The 13,928-nt window shown below is 35.6% G+C and overlaps 1 protein-coding gene across 1 annotated transcript in view; it reads right to left on the bottom strand.

Moving 5' to 3' along the window:
- IMMP2L (inner mitochondrial membrane peptidase subunit 2) overlaps positions 1-13,928 on the bottom strand; it is an 880,236-nt gene that overhangs the window by 799,532 nt on the left and 66,776 nt on the right. Inside the window, exon 4 of the mRNA XM_044246392.1 lies at positions 10,150-10,253. Coding sequence (XP_044102327.1) covers positions 10,150-10,253 — 104 coding nt within the window. The remainder of the gene's footprint in view (positions 1-10,149; positions 10,254-13,928) is intronic.

Raw genomic sequence — 13,928 nt, forward strand, 5'->3', positions numbered from 1 at the left:
GGAAGAATCTATTCCTGGGCTTATAAGGTTGTTGGCCAAATTCAATTCCATGCAGTTACAGGACTAAGGTCCTGATTCCTGTGGGGGCCTTTGGCCAGAGGCTATGCTCAGCTTCTGGAAGCAGCACACTTCCCTCTGCTCGGGGCCCTAGAATCCTCAAAGCCAGCAACAATAACGCTTTAAATCCTTCCTGCATTTGGATCTCTTTGACGTTTCCTTCTACATCTCCCTCACTTCAGCCTCTGCTTTTAAAGACTCATGTGATTAAATTGGGCATGGATAATCAAGGATAACCTCATTATTTTATGGTCAACTAAAGGTCAACCTTAATGACATCTGCAAAGTCCTTTTGGCAACGCAGGTCATAGATTCATGGGCATGATATCTCATCATATTCACTGTCCTGGGGATTAGGGTATAGAATCTTCTTGGAGACCAAAATTCTGCCTACTATACTTAGCATCTATTTTATTACACAAACTTAAGGAAATGTGACTGGTTTGGGAATTTTTAAGATTTATTTATTTTGAGAGAGAGTGAGACAGAGCACAGAAGGGGCAGAGGGAGAGGAAGAGGGAAAGAATCTCAAGCAGACTCCCCACAAGAACGGAGCCCAGCTTGGGGCTTGATCTCACAACCCTGAGACCATGACCTGAGCTAACATCAAGATCGGATACAAGCAACTCTGAGCCACCCAGACACCCAAGGAAATGTGGCTTTTTTTTTTTTTTAACAGATCCATATTGTTCACACTTAACTCTAACAAAAATATTACTTTTCACCTAATATTTATATATCTATCTCCAGTAATGGCTCAGATCAGCCCTGTTTATGTCCAATGCTGACCGCCTGTGCCAATCACAGGGCAAGCTTCAGAAGGAACTGACCAGTGCAGTCAACATGGGTCTGAGGCTGAGACAAACCACAGTTTTGGGGTTTAATGCTCTTCAGCTGCCGTCTTAAAATTCCTACCACTTTGAATGTGTTTTGTAAGTGAAGTCCATTAGGACATAGAGCATATGCTAAGGGATTGTTGTCTGAAAAGAAGGCTATTTCTCTTTCATTTTTGAAGAATAGTTCCTGTAGGTACAAAATTCTAGGCTGGAAATTTTTTCCCCCCTTTAGCACTTTATAGATATCATTCAGTTATCTCCTGTCTCCCACCGGTTAAGAAGTCAGCTATCTTTTTGCTTCTTTGAAGATGATATGCCTTTTTTTTTTCTTCTCAAGATTTTTCTATTTTTCTTTGGCTTTCAGGGGTTTGACTAGCATGTGCCCTAAATGTATTTTTTCACTGTATTTTTCCTGACTGGGTTTTTAGTGCTTCTTGATTCTATATGTCAATGTCTTTCATAAGTTTTGGAAAATGCAGGGCACCTGAGTGGCTCAGTCAGTTAAGCATCTGTCTGCCTTTGGCTGAGGTCAAGATCCCCGGGTCCTGGGATGGAGTCTTATATCCGGCTCCTTGCTCAGCAGGGAGACTGCTTCTCTTCTCTCTCTCTCTGACAAATAAATAAATAAAATCTTCTTTAAAAAGTTATGGAAAATGCTTGGCCTTTATTTATATTGCTTCCTCTGTCCCACTCTCTCTTTTCCTCCTCCTCTTCTGCTACTCCAATTAGATGGACATCAACATTTTTCACTATGTGCTACACATACCTCTTGCACCATTCATTGTATATCACAATCTTGTATCCCTCCATACTCCAGTGTAGAGATTTTCTAACTGACCTTTCACCCTGTTCATGAATCCTCTCCATGGCTCTATCATATTGGCTGTCAACCACATCAACTGAGGTTTTTTTGTTTTTTTGTTTTGGGGGGGGGTTAGATTTTATTTATTTATTTGACAGAGAGAGACATAGTGAGAGAGGGAACACAAGCAGGTTTCCTGCTGAGCAGGGAGCCCAATGAGGGGCTCAATCCCAGGACCCTGGGATCATGCATGACCTGGGCTGAAGGCAGATGCCTAATGATAGCCTCCCAGGCATGCCCACATCAACTGAATTCTTATCTTCAGTTATCCTAATTTTCATTTCTAGAATTCATTTTGATATTTTTTAATACATTCTGATTCTCTGATGATATTATCCATCTTTTCACCAATTTTTAATATGCTAATTATAATTATTTTATAGCCCATATCTGATCATTCCAACAGCTAGATCACCATGAGATCTGTTTCTATTATTTATTGTTTTATTTTGTTTTTGTCTTGGTCCTGGTTTCTGACATGCATGGTGACTTTTTACTGAATGCCAACTATTGGGCACAAAATATATAGAAACTCTGCATGATGTCTCTCGCTTCTGGCAAAGACAGTTTAAGTAAAAGCAGATCACATTAAAATCAGGATTGAATTTATCAGAGGCTGTGTCTCAATTTTTGTAAGTCGTGGTCTATTTCTAGTTCTCCACAACTCCTGGGATATACGTTCAAGGCTCCCAATTAAAAATATGGAGCATTTGAACAAGGTCCTGCCTCATCCTCCTTGAATTCTAGTTTGATTCACTAGGGGTATAAAACTGTCAAAGATTCTACTCAGCATCTCACTATCTTAGCTGCCACTCACAAGGTGCCACAAAGTGACAAATAACCCAAGATAAAAGGTGGCACTGAATACAGGGTGCACCTCAATGTGGTTCTCTTCACTCTGGCATCTTTGCTCTTTGACAGAGCCACAATGCATGTAGGTTGTTTTGTTTTGTTTTAATGCAGCTTTCTCATGTTTCTCAGTATAGGCCTTAGTTTGAAATAATCTAGTCCAACCCAGATGAAAATGGAAATCAGATATTGATTGATCTTTGTAGCCTATCTTTATATATGTATCTATATCTTAATGGTTTCAGAAGAATTTTAAAATAGGTTGGCCTGTTTTAATAAATATGTATTTAAATAAATATGTATTTAAATAAAAATTAATAAATATGTATTTAAATAAACTATGTAACAGTTTATTTTTCTGAGTTATATTTATTGTTTGAAACTTAAATTGTCTGCTTCTCCAAAATACTTATTTCTTTGCTACCATTATTATTTAAGCTTACACTCAAAATGCTTCTCCCTAAGAGTTCAATCTGACTGAGTACATGTAATACGTAGTGCTGTCCTGAGGTTTCTTTTTTTTTTTTTTTTAATTAAAGTTACAGTGTTCTCAGATACCAGATTTTTTCACAGTAAAAATAAAAGAGTACAACATAAGTGACTGTTTACCATAAAACAGTTACAAACATAAGTAGCTACTATTTCATAGAATGTTGCCTGTATAACTTTGTTCTTTGACAATTTCCCAGTTGTCAAAGGATATAAGATTTAGGAAATGAGTTGAGCTCAAAGGATATAAGATTTAGGAAATGAGTTGAGCAAAAGCTATGAATATCTCCTATAGTTGTATTACCATAAAATCTCGATAATTCAAAATTGAAATTTATGATCACTGAAACATTTCCTAGCTCAGAACTGAGGAAATATTTTGTTGCATAATTAAATGTATAACAACTGTGGAAGCAGTTTATCCTATTCAGAAAACAAATTAATATTAAAGACTACCTTAAAGGTACTAACTTGTTGTATGCCTATACAGAGCAGTTACAAAATCAGTTTACTCTATATCAAATACTAGCAATAAATAATAATAAATATTTACTATTTATTATTAAATAAATATTATTATTTATTTATATTTATTATTACATAAATAAACTGTCTTATTTTTTAAAGTATCATTTGTAAATATACCTAGTAATGACTGCAAACTACAATGGGTAATTGAAAGTGCTGAAAACTAAATGTCTCATCAAAATTAACTGCAAAATGGATTTCACTGTCCACCATTTTCACAGTCAATTAATTTTAGAAGAAGGAGGAGAAGGAAGAGGGGGAGAAGAAGAAAAAGAAAAAGAAAAAAAGATAAGAAATTTTGCTTATGAAGCTTTCTTTGAAAGTCACAGTCTTTGTAACTTTGTGTTCCTCAAACGTACAATATTACCTACAAACTAAGAAAAATATTTGGCTATAAACAAAATGAAAAATTGGGAATGAGTACAGATTCAACAGATAAGCATCCACAATTACCTTCCTACAGCTCAACAGATAACTGGCTTTTAATTCAATTAGAGGTCATGATTCAGTATTGTCATTGCTCCGATCATTTTGTTCAAAACCTGAATTTGGTTTTTTAGCAGATTAATTTACCTTGGTGGATTAAGGGATCTTTAAAGATTTACAAGCACTCAAGACACAAAGAAACTAGCACCTTTCATTTTTTCCAAAGGCTCAATTGTTTCATCTATTTCCCGGCTGAAGTCTTTGTTCACATTCACTGCTAGAGAGGTAGCCATTATAGCGGCCATCCGTCAGAAAATGGCAATCAGTTTAGCATGTCACAAACCAGCTGTAGAAATTGTATGCAAACTATATGTTCATAATAATGCCATATCGCTATTAACAAAGAGACTACATTTCATGAACCACTGTATCAGAAATTCATTACAGAAATGATATGATAGATGCCGAGATATTAGGGCCCACTTGACTTCTTTGCTGAGAATGAGTAAGGGTCTTCAACCAAACCACCACCACGACACATAGAGGCATTATGGTTTGAAGGTCAAGAATACAGGAGTTGACGAGAGGCACTTCAAAACTTTGCTTTTCCATTTACTAGCTGCATGTCCTTAAGCAACTTGCTTATTCTCTCTATACCCCACTGTTCTCATCTACAACATAGGAATAACAACAGTACCTATAGTCAGGGGTGGTTAGAATAAGGATTAAATAAAAATGAAAACAGAACTCTTAACCAAGTGACTGGAAAACAACAGTCAATACATATTAAAAACTGTTGTGGGGGTACCTGGCTGGCTCAGTCGGTTGAATATCTGCCTCTTGATCTCATGGTCATGAATTCAAGCCCCATACTAGACATGGAGTCTACTTAAAAAACAAACAAACAACTGCTCGGATACCTTTTTTTCTCTCTCTCATAGACTGCATGTCTTTTTTCTTTGTCTTTGGACCTGATCACCCCAATACTCTTACCAATACAAAGTGTTTCCCTATCTTGGGATGTCTGCCTTGCTTCACAGCAACTACCCTAGTATTGTTCCACCACAGACTTTAGGATCTCACATTAGCTGACCTTAGACACACTCCAGGAAAGCAGCAGTGGCTGATGGAAAAAGGTTAAGACACAGTGATGTCTGTCCAATAGAAACAGTGCGTGTCACATGTTTAATTTTGAATTTTCTAGTAGCCACATTAAAAAGAAAAAAAAAACAACATTTAAGTTCATTTTAATAAGGTACTTTATCTGACTGCATATACCCAAAATACCATTTTAACAAGGGGCAATAACCACTTCAGCTGCTCACAGTCACATTGCCTGTTATGTGAAACAGGACAGGTTCAGAGTCAAGTGGACCTAGGTTTGCATTCTGGCTCTGCTATTCACTTGCTATTTACTTGCTAAATATCATTTTCACTGTGTTAAAAATAACCATTTCTAGATGCTGTTATGAGAATTAAGTAAAAATGGCATACACAAAGTGCATAGCACAATGTCTGATATACAGGGGTACTCATAAAATGAGAATTTCCCTACCCTCATCTTCTATTCTAGAACTGAACATGGGTTCAATGTAGTATGATCTATGAGCCAGCCTTAGTTCCTTCTCTTCCATCTGTACTATAAGCTTTAGCCTTTCCTCTACCTGCACAGCTCTCCCTCCTGGCTTCCTAGCAGCAGTAAACGTGACTGTGTGGACTTCGGGAAGCCATGAGTCTCTTAGTCATGACCCAAGTATGGGGTCCTTAGAATCCAAAATGACTTAGGCGAGAGCATTTCCTTCTCTGTCCCTATCTCATCTGCCTGTACCTTTACCACTGCTACAGCTTCCCCAGCAAGTGCCATCAACAGCAATGCTTCCCCACTGGAACACACACTGACCTCAAAATTTCTAAAGGTAAAGATTTTTCTACAAAATAACTGGCAGAACCCTTCAAAAGTGTCAAGATCAAAATGGACAAAGGACAAATGAGGAACTATCACAAATTGGAGGACACTAGAGACATTTTAAAAAAATCAAAATGAAATATGAGATCCTAAATGAACATTTGTGGGAAAACTGCTGAAACTCACAGAAGGTCTGTGAGTTAGTTAATAGTATTTATTGTATCAAGGTCAAGTTCCTCATCTCAGTAAGTGTACCATGGTAATGTACAATGTTAATTTAGGGGGGTATAAGATGAAAAGTCTGCTGGTCTAAGGGATAACATGGTGACTACAGCTGATAACACTGTATTGTTTCATTGAAATTTGCTAAGAAAGTAGAACTTAAATGTTCTCACACACAAAAGGTAATTATGTAAGGTGACAGATGTGTTAACTCAATGGGGTGAATCCTATCATTATATATATATACAGAGATATATATATATAAAATCATCCCACTGTGTGCTTTAAATATCACAATTCATTTGTCAATTACACGTCAGTAAAGCTGAAAAAAACAACACTAGAGGTTATATGGGAACTTTCTATACTATTTTTATGACCTTTCTTCAGGTCTAGTATCATTTCAAACTAAAAAGCTAGAACATTTTAAAGTGTGATTATTTGAGACTTTATTATGAAGGAAACTCTGTCCCAATGGATTTGTTAATTGACATATCACTGTAAATATGCTACTTATGTTAAGCCTACTGCAGTAAGGCCATCACACAAGTTAATGAAAAGTCAATTCCAAAGTATAGAAAATCCACCTTAATCACCACTATTAGTTCACAAATCCACTAAGAGAGTATGATGTCACCTACATACATTAAGTAATACCAAGGACTTGATGACAGCAAGTCACGTTTTATGTGACAAGTAATGTTTTTAAACAAATGTATCTTTTGATTTAACATTATTGAATAACATGCTTAAATATCAGCTCCACTGAGACCAACTTTTCACAGAAAGAAAGTGACAGGAAAAGATAAGGAAGAGATGCAAAGAAGCATATTCTAATATGTACCTCCTCAGACCCTCCACTCTTTAGGGAACAGCCTTGGTCAATACACTCTGAACAAAACCCACTGCAATAGAAAAGAAAGTCTGTTCTGCTACAGCATGTGTTTCTGTAACATGAATTGGCTCATAGGGACTAGGGAGAAAGGGTTTCAATGTAAAGCAGAAGCTGCATTAGTTCACACGGAATTTTTTCCCAGATCATTAATGTGTTGCCTCATTAATAATAGCAATTGAAGGCTAAGTACAGTAACAGCAATAAGCCAGGAAGGAATCAGTATTATCTATTTGATCCTTCTCTTACAAGTGCTTATTGCAAGTTCAACCCTGATCTTTGTTTAAAATCTATATATATATTATATTATATATAACAGATTATATATAATTATATATACATATGAAGGTAAAACACATATATAATAATATATATTATTTATATTATATATTTTATGTTATACATATATATCTATATATGAAGGTAACACTGAAAAATAAGCAGAGGATAAACCTCTGGTATCAGTACATTTTGTACAAAGCTTGTAATCTTCTCACTATTTGTAACTTCTGATGAAAATGTCCCTCTGCCCTTGTATACATAGACAAGCTCAACCCTTCCCTACATTGCCTTCCACCAACTTACCTTCAGCTTTATCGTTTTAAATATATCCTACATTTACTGCACTGCTTATTTATAAAAAATTTCATGTCGTTTCAATTGTGCTAGCAGTTTTATTGAATTGTTATTGTTTTCATTAGTGCTCTAGTTACAAAGTTGCATTAGCCCTACTACTTTATGAATTTGCAAACTGTAATTTTTCCAGAAATGTATATATAATAATAAAAATGCTGTATTTCCATATACACTGAATATATAAAGCACTCTCCCAGGATTTTTTTAGATATAAATTGTCTTACTACCTTGTTTCCAAAGATTTTATGTGTCAATGAAATGTGTCATATCAATTTATAAACAAAATGAGAAACAATATTTTCTATTTAGCCTTAAATACAAATTGAGTCACTCATTTTTTAAATCACACATCTCTTAAGTAGACAGAATGTTCTGATATAATAATGATAATTATCATCTAAGTTAAAACCAGACTGCTACATTTTGTAAGAAAAGCAAATATTCAGTGTTGACATGAATTAAATATATATTCATGAACATTAATCAAACCAATATCAGTCTTTTCAAATGAAGCAGTCTATAAAATGTCTAATATAATAAGGACATTTAGGAAACATTTTTGCTCACAAAACTAAAAAGATATTTTAAATGTGTTTATATGATAAAAAAGAATTTAGCAAAAGACTTTTTGTTTCTTTCTCAAAAAAAAATCATTGCCTAATGATTATTTGTTGTTAAATAATATAATACCAATCACTAAGCATTCTTTTACGTAAACGGTTCCTTCTAGCAACCAGCATTATGAAAGAAAATTTGTGTTATTTGCACATGACAGAAATACAACACATAATTAACTCATTAAAAATACAGTTCAACCCAAGGAGTTATAATTTATTATATCAACCTCAATTCAGATATACTATTTTTAAATTAATTTATATAATAAATATCAATTAGTTTAATAATTACATAAGAGAATACTATTCTCTTTCTCACATAGTCCATAACATGCTAGCATACTTTTATGGACCCAAGCAACCCTGAATTTCAAGGGGCCTTTTTTTTTTTTTCCCAATTACCTATTCAAATTTACGTGCTTAGAGATAGTCAGCATGTTTCTCTAGGAAAAAAAAAAAAAACCTGCACAATTGTCTGCTTATAGTGTGACCTCTTTCACTTGGGTGGGTATCCTTCTCCATCACTGACTAAGTGAGAATGTAACCTTGTCAAACCGAAGGCAAAAGAATAATGAGCACACAACAGGCTAACCCAGCATGGAAAAGGTTGTTAAGGAGGTTGCAAAACAAAGTACTCTGAATGACAAAACAGAAGTAGAGTCCAAAGAGTAGGTTTATATTAAAGAAAGCCCTCAATAACATGAAAAGCATTAAATCCCTACCCTTGGATTTCTGCCATACAAAACTCCATTCAAATGTAATTATTTTATCAGTTAGTAACCAGATTTGATTAATATGTTTTTGAATGAATCCTGGTAAAACAGACTTGAAGGAGACACCTTTGTGAAACATCTATTTCCACAAAGAGCTAGCCAAAAGTAAGTATGAACAAGTAGATAATGTTTTATGTTTACCAAACAATTACATTCTCATTCAACAAAAAACAAAAACAAAAACAAAACAAAACAAATATTCCAATTAAAGAACCAGAAATATAAACTGGAAGTCTTCACCAAACACCAGGATTTGACTATCGTTAAAACAAACGACAGTAACTGCCGTATTAATTGCTACCCAGATGTACTAACTGCCATCACAGGGAAACATAGGAAAACATTTTTATAAGTGGTTGAAACCAGAAATCAGGCAAGTTCTGTTAGTCTTTGAAGTGTGAATTTACTTTTAAAACAAACAAATCTCAAACCTAAACCATTTAAGCACGTGCTGGGTCTATGTATTATATCATTGCATCAGTCATGCACACTTGGGCGTTCTTTTTCTACATTAAGACTGGCAGGAAACTCTTGTTCCTGACAAGTTATACTTTAACAGAGAAACAGTGCCACCTTTTGGTCCCAAACAAAAGCCTCCAGCCTACTAATCTTCCAAACTGCCTTATTTCAGTTCAATCACTCAGACATCCATAAAAATGTCACTGAACTTCTTGTCGCAATTATCATCTTCTAGAAATATTGTGTACCTACACAAACTAATAAAAATGAAATTAACATTAAGGTTGCTTCCAAGAGCAAAATTTCAAAATAATCCAAACTAATACCAAATACATGTACTTTAGATCACCAATATAATTTCTAATCAACATATCATCAAAGACATTTTACCAAATTCAAGTATGTCGACCAACTGATATATTTTAAATATAAAAGAAAAATCCTTTTTTATAGCATTGTTACATTTCAAAATTGATTTTTAAAAATATATTAACATGTATTAATTTAGTAATTAGCAATGATATTAACAGCAAACTATCAGTTAAACCAATTATAAGTATCTTTATATACAAATATAATATGCTTCTGATTACTTACACCAATGACACAATATCACCACGTTGTACTTCAAAATTCCTCACTTTCCAGTGGTTCAAAAGCACCACATCAGATGATTGGCTCCCCCCAGGATTCAAAGAAGGCTAGAAAATAAGAAGAAAGAGACACATCTATCATTTGTATTTTTCAATCTTCATGGTTCCTTGCACTTCACAGTTTTAGTGCAGTGCAATAAAACATTTCTAATATAGTAGTTTTCAATGAATTGCTGTTCTAAAGTAACTGCCAATGATGAGTTTTCAAAAAGACTCATCGGTATTCTTCACAGGTGAATGGGGTGGGGGGAATACATCACCAATACTTATTTGAAAGGAAAATGTGCTAGATATTCAAATCTTTACAAGCTCCAGTAAAGAGGTATGAAAAGCTTTAAGAAAGATTATTAAAAAAAAAAAAAAAAAAGGAGGAAGAAGTGAATCATACCTCCCAAAGGAATATTCAGATGGGATCTAATGCCACAGTAGTGCACATCACTGTTCCATTTGGGAAAAAGAAGAAATAATCTCCAATCAACCAGGGAAACAGCCATATAAAAAAGAGAAGGGAACAGAAGAAACAAGGGATGGGACAATCATAGGAGATGTGGGCATTTCCCACGTTGACCTCTCTCTTCTAGAGAGAGCAGGGAGCGAGTATCCAGGTCCCAGTTTCAACCTAGTAAGTGACCTTCACCTTAGGATTCATATGAGTCTAGATGTGCCTGAGGACGGATGGGGCAAAAACTGAAATGTGTTTTATGTAAGAATTCATCTGAAGGTCGGGAACCATTAAGGCATAAAAATCTGAGGAACCATGAAGACAACACACCTGTCACTTGGACAGGGGTGCCAAAAAAGCCAGTAAATAACAAGTCTGAAACCTGAGGTGGGAACAGAGAAAATAAAAAGAGAATAGGGAAAACTAGGATAGCTTTCTTGCCATTGACTCTCCAAGGTCTCTGGGCATGCCACGAGGGGAAAGCGCAGTCTCTGTGGTAGTGGGGAAAGGGCCAAACCACAGTGGAGCCCCTCCACCCTCACTGACAGGGGCAGCACAGCCCAGGGCAGAAGCCCGGGAAACAGTGGATGCCACACAACAGCCAGCCTCCGGAGCAGGAGTGATAACGCTCTTTCTCAAAGACTCCTGAAATTATTTGAAGATTTCCATAAAGCCAATGTGAGCAAAGCTGTAAAAATATTGTGTGGGCGCAATTATCGTGATCTTTTTGTGACTCCCCACATTTTCTCATGGCCAAAATATACTGGACATTTCTGAAGATCTCAAATACTCCCACAGCCTCTACCAACTCCTTTACGTGATATGCCTAAGTATCACTATCTTTATTTTTAAATTCTGGGCTACTCATTTAACTTGACTATCTCATGTAAAATTCAACACAATTAAATGGAAATTGTCATTCTTTCTTACCAAAAAAGCTTTTCTTTCTTATTTTCTTACATCTTAGTTACCATTTTCCCAGTCAACCAGCTTAAAATCTTGGTTATCTTTTTACTTCATATGGAACCAATCACCAAACTAAGGAATTTTATTGTTTTCTTCATGAAGTCTTTCACTTATGGTCCATCTTTCCTCTCCCCTCTCCCATTAACATAACTGAAGCACCAACTGTCATATAACTAATCATTTTCACCTGCAAATCAGAAAGGAATGATTCCATTTCTTTCTAGCTATATGATTTTGAGCTAGTTGATTTTATTATGCTTCCATTTCCTTACTAGTAAAGTGGTGATAATTAGTAACTTAGCTAATTAGTAATAATACACAATAATAGCCAGTACTGACCAAGTGTTCAACTGTTCTTTTAGTGATAACCAGACATAGTGAGTGCTTACCATGTGCAAGGCACTGTTCTAAGAGTTTTACAAATATTAACTTACGTGGTGAGATCATTCACTTCAAGGGCATAGAACAGTTCTTGAACCACAGATAAGCTCTCAGTAATCTCTATAACTGGTAATATTTATTAAACAATTTTAATGATAAGTAGTTTTGTGTCCTTTCTCAGGTTCTTCTGGCTCCATAATAAAGAACAGAGCTGATACAGTAGGATGAATCCAAGGGGCTTTTTTCGGGCCGTGTGCTAGGGAATGGAACTTTTGCCATCACACAGTAGGGTTAGATTAAAAATTCAGCTTCCATGGGGGTTCATTCTCTCTCATTCCTATTCTCTATCTCCCTCTCTGTCTTTGAGTTTACTATCTTCCAAGTCTTTTTTCCCTTATTTCTTTCTATTTCTCCCCCTATACAATTGATGTAATAAAGGTGGCGTAGGGAGAGGCCATCTGAACCATAAAGAGAAAAATCTGCTTCTCATTGCACTTTCACTGGGTCTGTTTCTTCTCCTTGCCACCAGATTAACGAAGAACAAAGTGATTTAGTAATCTGACTACTCTTCCCCAGTCTCTTTTATTGCTGTTTTTCAAAAGTTTGTGGCTACCGCTCATAATGAGAAATGCATTTAACACACATGGACAAACACAATTCTGAACAAAATTCCACAAGACAATAATTACCTTTATGACATGTACCCTGGTATTTTCTATTCTCTCCTAATCTGTTTTGAAAATTCTGTCTATAACCAACCATATTAAGTTCACATCCACTGTCTTGATTTTGCAACTGACTAGTAAGTTGCATTCCACAGTGCTAAAATCATAACTTTAGACAATTCTTCTTCAACCATTATCCTATGACTGTTGCAATTTTCCAGAATTCCACCTTTAGTTCATTCATTAGGGTTTTTAAATTCTTCCCCTGAAAGTCTCATCAACATTCTCAGTTGCAAATACCATCCACATACCAATGACATCTAAATGTGTAGTCCCCAAATCACTTTCTTCTCTATCCTCAATCTACAGCACTTCACACGATAGCACGTGCAGACTCTAATGTAATTTTTGCTTACCTATCTCTACAACTAAGCAAGAAGCATTTTTATCCATCATGGTAACCCATAGTTATTTTATACTCCCAACACCAACTACTTCTCTTAGAACTCATAGCTCTAAGTGGTTGCTAGACATCTCATCTGGTTAAGTCATTACCCTACCTTAAATCCTTCACTAACTTCCTAATACTACCAATATGATGGGCTTCAAGATCAAAATCAAGACATACATGATCTGCAGGACCCTATCATTCCCCATTTACATAGTTCCTACCTGTTAAATTAAACCATAAGTAGCTTATTCTTCTGAGCTATCATAGAAGCAAATATTTCTGCCTGAAACGTTCCCTTTTCCCACTTTCTGCCATCTTGTTAACTCACACAGCGAAACAGCATTTGCATCTCATGAGGCAATTTCACAGGAATTCTCTCCTAACCCTCATTTCTCCTGCTCCCTATTGCCAGCTTCAGTGTCCATTACGTAATCAAAACTCTCAAATTCCCCATCACCAACCTGTGATCATTTCTATCACACCATATTTAAATATGCATTCTAATTATTGTTTTATCTCTCTTTCCAAGATCCTGTAAGCCTTTTGAGAATACGTTGTTTCTTATGTCTGTGTACTTGACATCTAGGCACATAGGGTGATTAATAATTTTCAGTGGAAAGGCTGAGAAATATCAATTATTGAAACTCCCCCCAAACTTCCTAAATTAACATGCCTAGAAGAAAGGTCATATTCCACTCCAGCTCCCAATTATATTTCTGTATTCCCCTCCTTAGTTAACAGTATACCATTCACTCTGCCCCCACAGACTAAAATACTCCTGAGTTAGCTTCACTTTGGTCTCTCATCATCTGACTGCT

Source organism: Neovison vison, chromosome 4 (assembly GCF_020171115.1).
Source record: "Neovison vison isolate M4711 chromosome 4, ASM_NN_V1, whole genome shotgun sequence".
NCBI lineage: Eukaryota > Metazoa > Chordata > Mammalia > Carnivora > Mustelidae > Neogale > Neogale vison.